Genomic DNA, 17,500 nt, shown 5'->3' with positions numbered 1-17,500 from the left:
TATGTATGTATATATATATATATATATATATATATATATATATATATATATATATATTATATTGCATTTATATACTGTATACGTAAATATATACATAGCCTATACATCATATTTATAATATACATACACACATTATATATATATATATATATATATATATATATATATATATATATATATATATATATATATATATATATATATATATATATATACAGTTCTCAGCACTATCGAACATTGGATATCTGAAAAGCAAACCAAGTAATGAAAACATTAGGCCTATCTTTTTTTGTTTTGTTAAACAAAGCTGGCTTTTCAGGCTACGAGATGAGTTTACGTTGTTAATTATTAAATCACAGATTTAAAATATTTCACGTTATGCAGAACGAAACTGAAAATGGGTTTTCGACTGAAACACACAATTTTTATATATAATGTTTAATATTCTTTTTTATCACAGAACAGGGAGCATTGATGATGTGTTTTATATGGAAATAGTTTTCATTATTTCCGGCTTTCGAGTATTCACTGTTATAATTACTATGGGCGTACAATGTCAGAAAATTCGAGTAAAATTATGGATTTTTTTATGGTTTTTTTCAAGGTAAATAATACGAGTAAAGGAGATTTGCTAATTTAAAAAAAAAATGGTTCTTCCAAGACAAATAATACGAATAAAGGAGATTTCCTAATAAAATAAAATGCATTGTTTTTCCAAGGCAAAATAATACGATTAAAGAAGATATACTAATTAAAAAAAAATGCATTCTTTTTCCAAGGTAAATAATACGAGTAAAGAAGATTTACTAACTAAAAAAAACACCTTGTTTTTCCAGGGCAAATAACACGAGTAAAGAATATTTACTAATTAAAAAAAAAAGAAAAAAAAAAGGGTTTTTCCAAGGCAAATAATACGAGTAAAGGAGATCTATTAATAAAAAAACAATGGATTTTTGCCAGATTTTCAAGGTAAATAATACGAGTAAAGGAGATTTACTAATTAAAAAAGCATTGTTTTTCCCAGGTAAATAATACGAGTAATGGAGATTTAATAATTAAAAAAATATGTTTTTTTTTTCCAAGGGAAATAATACGAGTAATGGAGATTTAATAATTAAAAAAATATGTTTTTTTTTCCCAAGGGAAATAATACGAGTAATGGAGATTTAATAAAAAAAAAAAATTTCCAAGGAAAATAATACGAGTAATGGAGATTTAATAATTTTAAAAAATGTTTTTTTCCAAGGGAAATAATACGAGTAATGGAGATTTACTAATAAAAAAAAGTTTTTTTTCCAAGGCAAATAATACGGGTAAAGGAGATTTATCAATTAAAAAATAATTGATTTTTGCCAGATTTTCAAGGTATATAGTACGAGTAAAGAAGATTTATCAATTAAAAAATAGTTGATTTTTGCCAGTAAAGGAGATTTACTAATAAAAAAATATTGATTTTTCAATTTTCTAAAGTAAATAATACGAGTGAAGAAGATTTACTAATTAAAAAATGCATTGTTTTTCTTTTCAAGGTAAATAATACGCATAAAGAAAATCTAATAACTAAAAAAATATTGATTATTTTTGCATTGTTTTTCAAGGTAAATGAGATTTACTAGTTAAAAAATATTGATTTTTTTTTTTGCTTTGTTTTAGAAGGTAAATAAAATCTGAATTCACCAGTTTTATTACAAAATCTGTTCTCTTTTGTACTACTGAATTCTCGAATAATTCCATTAACACTTACGATATCTTATTTATAATAACGGACTCTCACTTATTGTTCATCACAACATAAACATTAGTAAATTAGACAGCCATTGATGGATACAATTCGGTAAATTGTGAAGAAATATTCTTCGTATCTCAAACAAACTCAAATGTGATTGACATTAACCTTATATACAAATAAATATCAACAAATCATTTACTGCGGATTCGATAAAAAAGATACAAAAATATGTATTTGACAGATGGTTAATTAACAATTTTTTGAGTTTGAATAACTTACCACGCTAAATAACATAAACGTCATTTAACTTATATGAATTTGACATTGATAGTTGTATTTTGAAATCAGGCAACTAACGAAATGATAGATATTTTATTTAATAATTGCTTTTTTTGCCGTTTTCCAACATTCAATCATAGCTGCAATAATGATAAGAGAGAAAGTTATGAATGTATAAAATGTGCAATTTGGTCATTTTGATATAGTACATAAAAATAAATAAACACATTATTTCTTATATTGTATGTTGTAAAATATTATAAGTACGCATACAGTTTGGGGTATAATGATTACTAAATATAAAATCAACCTTGCTTTGACTTATGTAGTTTTCACATGAAAAATATATAATAATACAGAAGACTGTGACTTCTATGTACTAAAATTTATCTTGTTTTATACGGAAACAAAACTAAAATTCGTGATTTTTATACGGACACAAAACTAAAATTAATCTTGTCTTATACGGACACAGAACTAAAATTAACAATGGTTATACGGAAACAGAACGAAAAATTCATCCCGTCTTATACGAACAAAAAATTAAATTTATTTAACCCTGTCTCACACTGACACAAAATTAATCAAAATTCATTCATTGATTTTCGTTCGATGGAAAAGTAATTCTATTTTTGCTTGTTTTGCCCATTTGAGACCAGTTTGGAATGTATCTTAGCAGTGACTTCAGTGTTGCTTTGGAGGTTTCGTTTCTTGGTTCTGACACTCAAAACATTACGACAAAAATCCACAGAAGAGCAAAAAAAAAAAAAAAAAAAAAAAAAAAAAAAAAAAAAAAAAAAAAAAACGAATTGGGCAACAACAACATATACTGTAATCAGACTATAGATGGTTTATAGAAATGGGTTAACACATTATTATAATTAGTTTCGTTATTATTCTTCTTTCTTCCATCGTTATCCTTACAATAGGGGGTCGGTTGCCTGATGCGCCCTCTCAAATGCCTTCAAGCATATGGTTAGGAAGGAAGACGACATTTGGATTGTATTTTCACTTTCACAACTACTCTATGAACTGAAATGAAGTCAGCAGTCAGCTAATGTGCCACTGAGACTACCAAGTGTTTAAAATTTGATTTAAAAATTGACCTTTCTTCAAGTGGATTCTCTCTTCCTTACTTTCTTGTTCCTGTTTTCATTGTAGCATTCTTACTTTCTTCCTACTTCACAGTTAATTTTTCATTGTAGCAAAGACATGTCCGTGCACAAATCCACTTTAATTTGTAACAAAAACTTAAGATCTTACTCTCACTCTCTACATTCTTCGTCTCGTAGCAAAATTGTCGCGGTACAAATCAGACATTTGATTCAACTAGTATTATAAACTGTATAAAAAACGTCGAGAATAAAGTACAGTGGCTTAAGAAAGTCCTCCAACGTACAGAAAACGCTGCCTTCAGGGACCAGACACGCAATAACATACGCGTATGAAACACGACGTATCAAGCGTCCGCGTCTGAATATCATACCGAACTCTCCCTTTTATTCAAGAGAGGAGTTGTAGGTGTGTCTTCTTCCCTCGTCACCGATTGCGAAGATTCTTTCCTATAAGCTGCCCTTTTCCTCTTGACGGTCTGGTACTCTATGGGGGGTGGTAAGCTTCCCCCCTCGACGTCCGGGAAGGGCTGGCTATGAGGGTCGTGCCCTTCGAAACTCTGCGGGGGGAGTGGCGGGTGATGGTGCTGGATATGGTGTCCTTCTAGAGGGGGTCTTGCTACCGCTGAAGTAATCGGTAACTGGCGATCCCGTGATGAACTGTGCAGATCAGAATGAGTGTGGTGATGATGGTGATGTAGGCGGACGTCCTGACGAGGGGAGTAAGCTGAGGATTGGGAAGGGATGTAAGCCTCAGAGAAGCCCTCCTGCAGCAGTGGTACTGTAACCGATGAAGACGTTGGAGGGGGCACGGGGTGGACGTCTCCCCGTATGTGATGAGGATTTACCTGAGGAAGGAAGGGAGGAATGGTTACAGTTTTACTGAGAAATTACATAAGATATAGGTAGATGATAATACAATACATCTAGATACAGCTATATTATCATAAAATACACCTAGGTAAAGCTAGATGATCATAAAATATATCTAGATACAGCTAGATGACAATAAAATACATCTAGATAATAACAGAATATATTAGATACACCCATATGATGATAAATTATTTCTAGATACAGGTAGATGATGATAAAATACATTAGGTATAGCTAGATACTGTAATGTTAAAATACATTTAATGTATACTGGATCTTGCAATATGTTAATCAAATACACCAGATATACCACCACTGTTTTTGAGGAGGATATTATGAATAGTGGTAGTAAAATTATCAGTTATATTCTTTTTTTTTTTAGACATAATAAATTAATTAAGCAACTTTTCAAATGATGTAATTCTACAAATAAAGTAAAAATGATATTAAATCTACTAATTTCTAAATAATTTTGAACCTTCTCATTTCATGAATGGTAAATCCTAGGTATTACAATATTGCATCATATCCAACAAAAATATATCAAAAGAAATGTTGATCAATCAACGAAAAAGGAAGAGTATTGATGTTAATCTCGACATGATCCCCTTTATTAGGTGGAAATACCATTTTAATGACTAAGTGCCTGAAATAATGGGCAAAAACGATTCAGTATAAGTTATTTTTTTTTATTCTTTTAGCATTTTACCTATGTTCTTATTACCAAAGACCCTTATTTTATGTTTGAGAATCATTAATCACAATATGATATGATTATGTACGCAAGCTTTTATTCCATAAATATATAAATCTCAAGCATCAGATCACTTAAGAGTTGTGCTTATGTATAATCTGTATCATTGTAAGATCCCCAGTGGATTTAATACCTTTCAATATTCAGCTCAAGATCTTAATTTATTAAGCAAAGATGATTGTGTACTATAATCAATAATTCTATAATTTTTGTGGGAAAAAAAAATAGTCAAGTAAGTAACAATCCAAATCAAATTCACTTGAGGCCTACCATGGAATGTATGAGTGTTGTGGTTGATGACGTAGGATATTGGTAACAATCAGGTGGAAGAAGTGTGGCAGCAGGAATTGAAGGATCTGAGTCGGGTCCTCTAAACCCCTCCTGAAGGGGAATCACATCTGGCTCCGCGTCACTCTCAGATTCCACCTGGAAAATCCGGCCCTAAAGTTTAAAGACAGTCTACGAGCAGCGGAAGAAAGGGACATGCCAAAGTAAATAATAAAAGCACAGGCAAAGCGCATAATGCTTAATCTTAAACATTGATTCTTTGTATATCATTATCCCCTATGACCAAACTATTTGATTCTCTTTAGTACTGACCTACATATTGGACTGTTGTTCTATTGGATTATAATAGCCCTGATGAAAGCCATGAATAAGAGGCTGAAACAGCTGTTGCAGCGGGAAAAGGGAGAAAAAAAATCGTCTTTTCCTTCAGAAGTTTGCCTTTGAGGATGAGAAAAGTTATAGGAATTCATTGAAATGTTGTCTTGAAAAATAGACGCAACAACAGCATTCGACATGAACTCCACACTAGAAAGACGGGCTCAAAAGTCTATACGTATGTATATACCCATATATACATACATACATATATATATATATATATATATACATATATATATATTATATGTATGCATATATACAGTATATATATATGTATATAATATATATATATGTATATATATATATATATATATATACAAATATATATATATATATATACATATATACATACACACACACACACACACACATATATATATATATATATATATATATATGCATATATAAAGTATATATAGTATATATATAATATATATATAAATATATATATATACACACACACACATATATATATATATATATATATATATATATATATATATATATATATATATATATAAACATATGTGTGTTGGGGGGGGCGTGTATATGTGCTTGTTTGATACAACTACAAAATAAAATACTTAGGAAATGTAGCAGTACCACAAATTGAAAAAAAAAAAAACCCAATAACTATGAACTACATAATTGGATAGGGAAAATTTAATCATATTTTGACTACTCTGAAACCTGGCAAGGATAGATAAAATAAGCTAGATTTAAATTGCTTATTCAAAACAAGCGCTTTTGAATATCATGCTTCCTTTTAATAACTAAACTTACATGAAAATCTTTACTAAATACGAACCGAAAAGCAAGTTTATTTAGCTTTAGTGTGTTTATAAAATCTGTTTAAGACTAAAATATATACATGCATAATGCATACATATATAGATACGTACCCATGTATATACTGTAGATAAAAATATTCAAACAAATACACACATATGTATACACACACACACACACATATATATATATATATATATATATATATATATATATATATATATATATACATATATATATATCTATATATATTGTGCGTGTGATTATGTGTATATAAAAATTTATTTTGAAATAGATGATTTCGTAGATAGATAGGGATATATATATATATATATATATATATATCTAACTATATATATATATACATATATATATATATATATATATATATATATTATATATATAGGTAGATATATAAGATAAACAGAACAGAGAGAGAGAGAGAGAGAGAGAGAGAGAGAGAGAGAGAGAGAGAGAGAGAGAGAGAGAGTAGAATGTACATACAATCACAGATAATGGATGTATTAACCAAGGTCTATAGAGTATAGACCTTGGTATTTACCAGCGAGCACTTCCACCTAATCCCCAGCACCGAATGAAAAAGTTACCTGAAGGTCTCTCTCCGAGCAGGATGTCGTCTGCTTGGGCGTCATGCTAGGCGATTTACTCCCGGCTTTGCTGAGCTCTGAGCCAGTGAGCGATGAGCAGGAGGGAGGGTTCCTTGGTCTTCGAGTACGGAAGACGATGAGCAAAATGAGCACGATGATGACTAGGATGAGTCCAGCGCCCACTCCGAGGGCGGCCGGGATGAGGCTCGGGAGGGAAATGTTGTCCAGGTATTTGTTGCCGAAGACGAAAGATCCTCCATCGGCAGGAGTCTTCCCGCCGTCTCTCACCTCGGCTTCTGATGGACCGTCTGCATTGGTTAAGGAGGTGATCGAGAATAAGGTTTAAAAAAGTTTAAAGGCCGCTCATGAATGGCGGGGGGCAAGGGACAGTGACATTTCCCTGGTTAGCAGGACAATGTCCTAGAGACCGATCATGAAATCAGTTCCCAAGCCCCCTCTCCCTCCAAGATAGGACTAGGGAGGACTAGGCAATGGCTGCTATTGACTCAACAGGTAGACCTACAGGCTCCCACAAACCCCCCATCCTTAGCTCATAAGGATGGTGAAGTTGCAGATATGTTTAGAATTAATTGTGATTAGTAGAACATAATTATATGAAGATTATTATGTTAATAATAAATATTTTACCATTATTTGTACTTGTGACAAATTTCAGTCTTCCTGAAAAATATGCTGGCAAAAGTATCAGTTATTTTACGAAAACCAGTTTACCTCTTTATTGGTGCTCTAAATAAAGATACGTGGAAAAGGATAACTTTTATATATATATATATATATATATATATATATATATATATATATATATATATATATATATATATATATATATATATATATCTATATTTTTTTTTGGGGGGGGGTTAAAGTCAAATTACCATATCTAAAAATACTAAAAAAACTATAATTAAAAGGAGGACCAACCATGCAGTTGATAGATGAAGTTGGCTGTTCCAACACTGGAAATTGTGAGAAGAGTTGGAGAGCTGTGTCCCTTATCATTGACGGCAGTTATGTACAGGTTGTATCTTTGCTTTGGTTTTAACCCATCCACCTGTGGAGATGAAATAGCAGCTGTTGAAAAATTGTCGTAAAAAAAAAAAAAAAAAAAAAAAAAAAAAACGGTAAAAAGCCTGGAATAAATGTTGCCAGGCATTTTTCGTTTTAAAAACGGATATATTGATGTAAAGGAGTGATATTACGGTCACTATCCCGTAAAAGATGATAAAAAAAGCAGGGTCAAAATTACGGTCGTCTGTATTTACTGAAATACAGCTGAGAACAGTATATTTTTACGGATGATTTTCGATTAAAATTAGTTTTTTTTCTTACTTTTATTTTAGTAGTCTAATGTAAATCTTTATTTCTGAAACACCTGGACTGCAATCTCTCTTGTTTTAATTTCAAAAGCCAACCAAAAATCTGTATTTTTTTTCAAATACCACTTTTTCTAGTTTCCGTTTATGATCAAGAATATATTGTCATTGTCAATTTCATGGAAATTAAAAACAATCCCAGCAACCATTTTATATCAGTTGTTGCATTCTGTGCAACATTTGCACGCTTATCTTTTTTTTTAATATTGAATTCTTTTTTTTTTAATAAAATCTTCCATACATGTTTTTCTTTTCTTAATTCCCAGCCCATCTTTTTTTCTAGTAATTAATGATTTTTTTTTTTCAAATACAATCCTATATATTTCTTTTTTTTCTAGTCAATTTAATTATTCAATTCTGTTTAAGAATTCCAATTACCTTCGACTTGATATTGAAAAGTTGAATAGACAATATTGCCACATTTTCAAAAGGAAAATATGTATTCAATTTCGAGGTTGCTAGTTTTCATTTCAGTAGAACAAACTTCAAGTACAATTCATATGCAACGGTTATAAATATTACTCGAATTTGCAGTAATTTACTTTCAATTTCGCTTCTCAATAGTAGTAAATGAAATACAACTGTTTTCGTTTGTTATTATTATTATTATTATTATTATTATTATTATTATTATTATTATTATTATTACCACCTAAGCTAAAACCCTAGTTGGAAAGGCAGAATGCTATAAGCCCTAGGGCTCTAGCATAAAAAAATAGCCCCGTGAGGAAAGGAAATAAGGAAATAAATATAATACAAGAGAAGTAAAGAACAACGATTAACAGTCTGCTTTCATCTTTCTCTTTTTTTTGGTTATTGGAGGTGAATTTTTCTGTCCATTTTTACAGGAACATTATTTCATCTTAGAGAGTCTTACAGAGGCTATCAATCCATCTCTCCTCTTATTCAGTATATAACATCTTTAACGAGATAATTATATTGAGTAAGAAATGTCATGGAAGTGAAATTATGAAAATTCTAATAGATTGTAAAATGGAAATGGAGCGGTAATACTAAAGAGTAAAAATGCGAGAAATATCTAATTACCTCCGCCAACGAAGTTGGAAGGAAGATGTTTTAAATCCTGTTTGTGTGTATGTAATTTGTGTGTGTTTGTTTGTGACCAGCTTCCTGGCCACAATTTTAATCGTAGAAAAATGAATCTTGCAGGGCTTAATTATGTAAAAAGCTGGGAATGATTTAATTTTGGAAGGTCACGTCAAAGGTAAGGTCACGGTCAAGCAAAATGTCCAATTCACGTAATCAGCCATAAGTTTGGACATCGTTGTCACAGAGTCTTCAAACTTGGTTCATATATGAGTGTATGAAAATTAACGCCAATTAATACATGTTAAGGTCAAAAGTCGAGGTCAAGGTCGAGCAAAATGTCGAGAAATAAGCTGCCGCGGTGGAGGTCTGCGCTCGTACTGAGTGCCCCTCTATTTTAAACAGAAATAACTACAATTGCGTATGACAACCAATAATAAAAGACTGGAATAAAGGGTTTGCTAAACTTAACTGCTTTGAAAATCTTATTACGGAGAAAAAAAAGAAAAAAAAGGTTGCTCTAAATAATCCCCCCCCCCAAAAAAAAAACTGAACGTTCGCGGTTTTTTTTTTCTTTCTTTTTTTACATACAGTACAATACTTGTTCAATCCATTTGTGAAATTAAAAGCGTAAAAACATTCATATTTATTTCAGCAAAGATTATACTAGTAAGATCTCTTTTTTTTTTTCTCTCCCTGGTCAGTATGAATATCCATATTATTATAATGGTAATACTATTCATGAAGTTTAGAACAAGCTTCCGGAACACATAATGCAATCCTTGTAAGAAATGCAAATGGGCATAGGCCTATAGGCCTAGACAACGATCATATATCTTTTGGGAATCCTGGTAGATGGGGAACTAATTGAACATTACGCCTAATTGTTCTTATGAAAAAGTGCTTAACTGTGGAAACAGCATTTCACTACAGAATTTTTCTATTTCTTGATATTAAGATAAATTCTCAACTTTAATTCTCGTTATTCTTATTCGTTGAGTATAATTCCTTACCTGTGGAAATACCATCTGACTTCGGAATTTTTTCTATATCTTAATATTAAGATGAATTCTCAACTTTAATTCCCGTTTTTCTTATTCGTTAAGTATAATTCCTTACCTGTGGAAATACTGACTTCGGAATTTTTTCTATATCTTGATATTAAGATAAATTCTCAACTTTAATTGATTGATTGCTTTAAAGTTTTCAACTTTAATTCCCGTTATTCTTATTCGTTAAGTATAATTCCTTACCTGTGGAAATACCATCTGACTTCGGAATTTTTTCTATATCTTAATGTTAAGAAGAATTCTCAACTTTATTTCATATTTTCATATTTGTGAAGAATAATTTCTGATCTGTGGAATTACCATATGACTTCGGAATTTTTTCTATATCTTAATTTTAAGATAAATTCTCAACTTTATTTCTTATTTTCATATTCGTTAAGTATAATTCCTTAACTGTGGAAATACCATCTGACAACAGAATTTTTTCTATCTTAATATTAAGATGAATTCTCAACTTTATTTCATATTTTCATATTTGTGAAGAATAATTTCTGATCTGTGGAATTACCATATGACTTCGGAATTTTTTCTATATCTTAATTTTAAGATAAATTCTCAACTTTATTTCATATTTGTGAAGTATAACATATTTGTTAATTCAAAAGATTTTCAACCTTACTATTTCCGAAATGAATAAGAGCTGAGATTTTTTGTTTGATTCAATAGACATCAGACTGAAAGAAATATTCCTTCTGTATATGAATATACATTCTTACTGGGGAGCCTTTCTGGAGGAAATAATGTTTTAAGGAAGTAAAATTCATACTTATACATTTCATGCTCCATTGTGTTCATATACATTTCCAGAAGAATTTATAATTTTCTAATTTGTCACAGAACGAGTTTCAAACCTTTCTAATAATATGCTGATGAAAATGCTATAATTATTTACTGGGCACCAAATTGCCTCTTTATTAGAGCTCTAATTAACGATACAGTTAGGTTCATTAGTAATGAAGTACGTAATGAAGTCAATTAATTAAAAAAAGAATTCACGTACTCAAGGTCAACCGGTTAAGCCGGCTCTTCAAACCAATCGATCAATCATAGAATGTTCGATTCTCTACCTATAGTAAATTACATTATAGCATTCTGATTTTCCAACTTGGGTTGTAGCTTAGCAAATAGATGATGATAATAATAATAATAATAATAATAAGAATGATAATAATAATAATAAGGTTGTAGCTTAGCAAGTAATAATAATAATAATAATAATAATAATAATAATAATAATATTATTACTATCATTATTATTACTTGCTAAGCTACAACCCTGGTTGGAAATCACGATGTTATATGTCCAGGGGCTCCAACAGGGAAAATAGCCCAGTGAGGAAAGGAAACAAGGAAATAAGAGAAGTAATTAACAATCTAAATAAAATATTTCAAGTACAGTAACAACATTAAAATAACTATTTCCTATATAATCTATAAAAACTTTAACAAAAGAAGAGCAAGTGAAATAAGATAGAATAGTGTGCCCGAGTGTACCCTCAAAAAGGAGAACTCTAATCCAAGACATTAAACACCATGGTACAGAGGCTATAGCACAATCTAAGGCCAGAGAACAATGGTTTGATAATAATAATAATAATAATAATAATAATAATAATAATAATAATAATAATAATAATAATTTCTTTAAAACCAAGCTTCTGGGCTAAGAAACCCAGTCTTTAATATTTCACAAATCAATTCTCAATTTACCTAAAAATTCTAAATCTAACTTATTTTCCGACTCGATCGGCAATCATTATCTAGCGTCTCATTTGTTTCTGGGATCATCAGTATGGCATTCGTAAGGCAGCATCTCATAAAAACCTTCTGTTGTTATTTTCTGATATTTGAACCTTTCTGATTGGGGGGTGGGGGGGGGGGTGGGGGGGATGGGGGGGGGGGCAAATACATATCTTTCATAACTTACCTGAAAATGATTTCTAGCTTTTTGTTTTAATTGTATTATATTGCCAATTCTACCCCTTCTGTAGTGATGCTACATATGGTGCCTTTCCTCTTGTTTTCTCTTTTTATCCAATTTTTTGATATCTTAAAACAGGCTAATAATATATATCAGTATACGCGAATATCAACCGCAATAATATCTAATACCTAATTCTACCTTGGGATTATATATCCACTGGAATTCATTTAATGTAACAGCTTCTGGCTGGGCAGAGATTCGAACTCTTACCACTAAGCCGAAACCATGCCTGCGAGGACTCTATGAAGAAATCACAGCAACCAATTATAGAAATAATAGCAATTTCCTATGTCTGACCGTTTTCTAAAATATCCCCGGAATAAGCCTGTAGAAAATAACCTTATCATGAAAGATAATGTTTAGGTACTTTCAATTACTAAAAGTAGGTCTAAATGTATGAAGATACAAATGAAAAATCTACAGTTTCTTTTATATAAGAGAGAATCAACGTTCCGGTGCAAGAGCCCGTGTCGCACATAAGGTTGGAAATCTAAAAAACAACGAAAGAACTCTCCTCTCTTCTTGCTAGTTAATCGAGTCCAGTGATTCTATAGTAGTTATTAAGTTTCTTTGTCGCCTCTCCCATCCAGTTATTCTATTTTCATTTAAGGAAATGTAACAATTCTAGCGATTAGGTTACTCAAAATTTGCATTGAAATTTTTTTAATAACAATTGCTACAACAATTATTTAGTAATCACGTTTACACATCATAACTTCTTTCCTACTGTCTTAATAACTAAAGATTAATGATTCCCACATTCATCTTTATTTAGATTATAGTTCTCACGTTAGGCTTCGTATTTCACGCCTCTCTCTCTCTCTCTCTCTCTCTCTCTCTCTCTCTCTCTCTCTCTCTCTCTCAAGTATTACTTTATGTTCAGATTTTTAGGTAATAAAAACTATATAGAAATCTTATCGTATGATATAACAAATAGATATTACATTCAATTATTATTAGTTTAGACAAAATTTCTTTGGAGTAATACTAGTCAATTATTCAAATTCTCTCTCTCTCTCTCTCTCTCTCTCTCTCTCTCTCTCTCTCTCTCTCTCTCTCTCTCTCAAGTACTACTTCATTCTCAATCATGTTCAGATTTTTTAGATAATAAAGACTTTATTGAAATTTTACCGTATGTTATAACAAATACAATATAAAATTTTATCAATTCAATCAAAATTTCTTAGCAGTAATAGTAGGCATTTATTCAAAATCTCTCTCTCTCTCTCTCTCTCTCTCTCTCTCTCTCTCTCTCTCTCTCTCTCATCCAGACCTACATTACCTAAACCCTGCCGGCTTGCAAATAAATAAGCACCTGTCACATACTCCTCACTTTTGTAAGCTATTAATCTTTCTGGGTAAGAAAGCCTCATTCATAAGGATGAGTGGTCGGAGCAGCTATTATTCAACATCCGTCCGCTGAATCCAGGAGGATTAAGTCTATTTAGGATAGCCAAGCTCACGCTGAATAATACAACCTTCCGAAACACATCAATGATATCTCAGCGTAGTTTGATAATGACGTCTCACTGCATGCCATCCTATCTCGCACATTTCGTTCTCCAGCGACTCTGTTGAATTTCGTGAAGGTGCAGAGATGACATACAAAATAATCCTCCAGGAAACTACGTGGACAATTTATAAATAGCAATTTGCTTACTTTTACGGTTAAAGGTAGTCGGTTGGCCAAGACACCAGCCACCTGTTGAGATACTAGCGCTAGAGAGTTCCAGGGTCCTTTGACTGGTCAGATAGTACATTGGACCCCTCTTTGGTTACGGCTCATTTTTTTTTTTTGCCTACACATACACCAAATAGTCTGGCGTATTCTTTACACATTCTTCTCTTTCCTCATATACCTGACAACACTAAGATAATCGGAAAATTCTTCACTCAAGGCCTTAACTAATGCAGTGTTATTTTTCAGTGGCTACTTTCCACTTGGAAAGGGTAGAAGAGACTCTTTAGCTATGGTAAACAATTCTTCAAGGAGAAGGACACTCCAAAATCAAATCATAGTTTCTTTAGCTTTGGGTAGTGCCATAGCCTCTGTACCATGGTCTTCCACTGTTTCGGGTTACAGTTCTCATGCTTGAGGGTACACTCAAACACAATTCTAGCTGTTTGTCTATTTCTTTGACTCATTGGGCTATTTTCCCTATTAAAGTCATTGGGCTTATATCTGCTTGCTTTTGCATTTAAGGTGGTAGTTCAGCTAATAATAATAATAATAATAATAATAATAATAATAATAATAAAATATAATAATAATAATAATAATAATAATAATAATAATAATAATAATAATAATACCTTCGAACTCACATTATTTCCATTCCACCCTGAATAAAAAAACTCTTGGATAACAGCTTTACTTACCTGAAAAACTGAAGTACTCGAAGTTACATTAATGGTGTGTTTACCATTATGGAGTCGCGCTTGCAAAATGAAAGACTGCTTAAGGCCTCCGCTATTTCCTGGCATACAAGAAATCCTCACAGAAGTCCTCAACCTCTGAGTTACAGTGCAGTTCCCTGGGGGTTCCGGTTTGCCTTTGGGTTTGGAAGAGAGAAAGAATATTACCATACCTTTGAGAACGGGATTTTCGTCTTTATGGAAATCACCAGCATCGCCCTTCTACACACACACACTGAAGGAGTGAATTCTGCCAGGTCTAGTGACAAAGTTTTTTTTTTTTTTTTTAGAGTTGCACTTCAAGTCTCTTCGTCCGCACCATTGATTAGTTTCCTGGCTATTCTCATATGTAAAATTATCGATGTAAAAGACAAACTAGAATGGCTAAGAAGCTGAAATAAGGCCTGAATATCATTATAAGGTTTTATATACCTTGCATTATTTCAAACACTGGCATACACACATTTCACATGTACATATTAATATATACATACAAATACACATATGTTTTTAGATATTTCTCCTAATAACGAATAGGTATTAATGATAAAAAAATGACAGTTGATGACCTATTCATCTTTTAAAGGTTATAGGTGTCTGGTTTCAGGTTCACCAGAATGGATGCTCACCAGAATGTCAGCCATGCAAGCCCAACCACCACTGTGATGCCCAACCACAACAGTGGCTTACCCAGTAAACAGCTTAAAATCATGGTTCCGGGCTGGGATCGATCTGCCGCCATGCGAATGCACAGACAAACATCAATCAATCATACATGTCACTACTTTATTAGCCAGGAGGTTAGCTAATATAGTGGTAACTGAATCTTTTAAGAAATCCCTGAGCAGTAAAAGATCCAGTAGCATTGGACTAAAAAGGCTTATCAAAAGGTAGAACCCGTATAAACACTGCACTATTCAACCCTATCTTGTCTGCACTCATGTACGTCTTTAACAGCAGTGCCCTTTCTTTCGAATGTATTTTTCGATCCATATATGCAACGGCCTCTAGTCCTTTTCTCGTTCTATCTTATGGCATATCCGAATAAAATATTGTTTTCATCAAGCTGTTATCATGCATTCTTTCTACAAGACCGGACCATCTCAAAATAATCTGAATCAATTTAGTACCGGTGTACATATATGTGTGTATGTTTGTGTGCCTGTGTATGTGTGTGAGAGAGTTGGTACCAAAATCACCAAAGACAATAAAAGGCCGTCTTACCTGCAGGAATGATATGATAGAGACACGGCTCCTGCTGAGACCCTATTTCGTTTGAGGCCCAGCACAGGAGCGTCCCGTAATCCAGAGAAGTCATAGGGGTGTAGGTGATGACACTATGGCTATTGGTGGAGGTGTACCGCCCCTGGGGGACGTCTATAGTATCCGCCGTGTTATTGAAGGTCCACTGGAAAGTTGCTTCCAGCGGGTTGGCCTCCACTTCGCAGGTCACTTCGGCGTCTTCGTAGCGTCCAACGGCGTATGTTGTTACTTGGCCTGGTAGACAAACGGGGGCATCTGTGGGGGTACATAGGACCTGGTGATTTATCTGTTTTGGTGTAATCTGGTGTAGGAGAAATATGTAATATATTTTTTAGGTATTGGAGTTAGAAGGAGAAATCTGGTTGTTTTATCTTCTTTGATAATCTGGTGTGGAATTCATATGTAAGAATACAGTATACTGTACATTAGGAATCATATATATATACATATATATATATATATATAATCTATATATAAATATATATATACATATATATATATATATATATATATATACACATATATACATACATACATATATATATATATATATATATATATATATATATATATATATATATATGCATATATATACATACACACACACACACATATATATATATATATATATATATATATATATATATATATATATATATATATATATATATATATATATATATATATATGTATGTATAAGAAAATTACAGAATATAGATTAGTAACTGTATATTAAAGATTAATGCCAAAAATTAACAATGATTCAACATAAAACTGGAATAAAGTGACTAAAGGTGATATCTAATCAAAGAATATAATAAAAAAATAGTTTTAAAATATGAATAAAGTGCGGAGAGGTTATATAATAATGAAAGAGTAAAAGCAAAAATGAGGTCTATATTTAAAATTATTTAAATAAAGGGATTAATTGATACCCAATTATAAAATTAATATCAACATTAGCTTTATATGTAAAATATTCATATACTTTTACATAGAAGTATAAGTTATATAACTACTGAGAACACTTGAAAATCTTTAGATAAAATACCATCTCATATTTCTGAAATGACAATGAGTACATAAATGTCTGTAATTACTGAACCAATCGTTATGTACATGCATACATATACACATTTTTTCATGTGCATATATATATGTATATATATATATTTATATATGTGTGTATATATATATATATATATATATATGTATATATATATATATATATATAGATATATAATAAATATATATACATATATATATATATACTGTATATATATATATATATATATATATATATATATATATATATATATATATATATATGTATATATATATCTGTGTATGTAAACCTACTCACCTGAAGTGTATCTTTTACTGATGAGTTTACTTTCAGTCGTCTTCCAAAAAGTCACGTATAAGATTGAATCTTTCCTTTGTTTCTTGTGCTGATGAACTCTTCATAAAGATTTATGCTCTATCTATCTATCTATCTATCTGCCTACCTATCT

At 31.4% G+C, this 17,500-nt stretch overlaps 1 protein-coding gene across 3 annotated transcripts in view; it reads right to left on the bottom strand.

The window, feature by feature from the left end:
• Positions 1 to 1,492: 1,492 nt before the first annotated feature.
• Positions 1,493 to 17,500, bottom strand: part of LOC137629726 (nephrin-like) — a 241,279-nt gene continuing 225,271 nt past the window's right edge. For all 3 annotated transcript variants that reach the window (XM_068361298.1, XM_068361296.1, XM_068361297.1), the window contains 6 exons: positions 15,948 to 16,241; positions 14,688 to 14,860; positions 7,756 to 7,885; positions 6,814 to 7,121; positions 5,021 to 5,176; positions 1,493 to 3,968 (listed from right to left, as the gene is read on the bottom strand). In XM_068361298.1, the coding sequence (XP_068217399.1) occupies positions 3,489 to 3,968; positions 5,021 to 5,176; positions 6,814 to 7,121; positions 7,756 to 7,885; positions 14,688 to 14,860; positions 15,948 to 16,241 (1,541 nt within the window). In that variant the 3' untranslated portion in view covers positions 1,493 to 3,488. The remainder of the gene's footprint in view (positions 3,969 to 5,020; positions 5,177 to 6,813; positions 7,122 to 7,755; positions 7,886 to 14,687; positions 14,861 to 15,947; positions 16,242 to 17,500) is intronic.

This window comes from Palaemon carinicauda, chromosome 37 (genome assembly GCF_036898095.1).
Source record: "Palaemon carinicauda isolate YSFRI2023 chromosome 37, ASM3689809v2, whole genome shotgun sequence".
NCBI lineage: Eukaryota > Metazoa > Arthropoda > Malacostraca > Decapoda > Palaemonidae > Palaemon > Palaemon carinicauda.
Note: the sequence above shows the minus strand (reverse complement) of the source record. Positions and strands in the feature narration are given on the sequence as shown.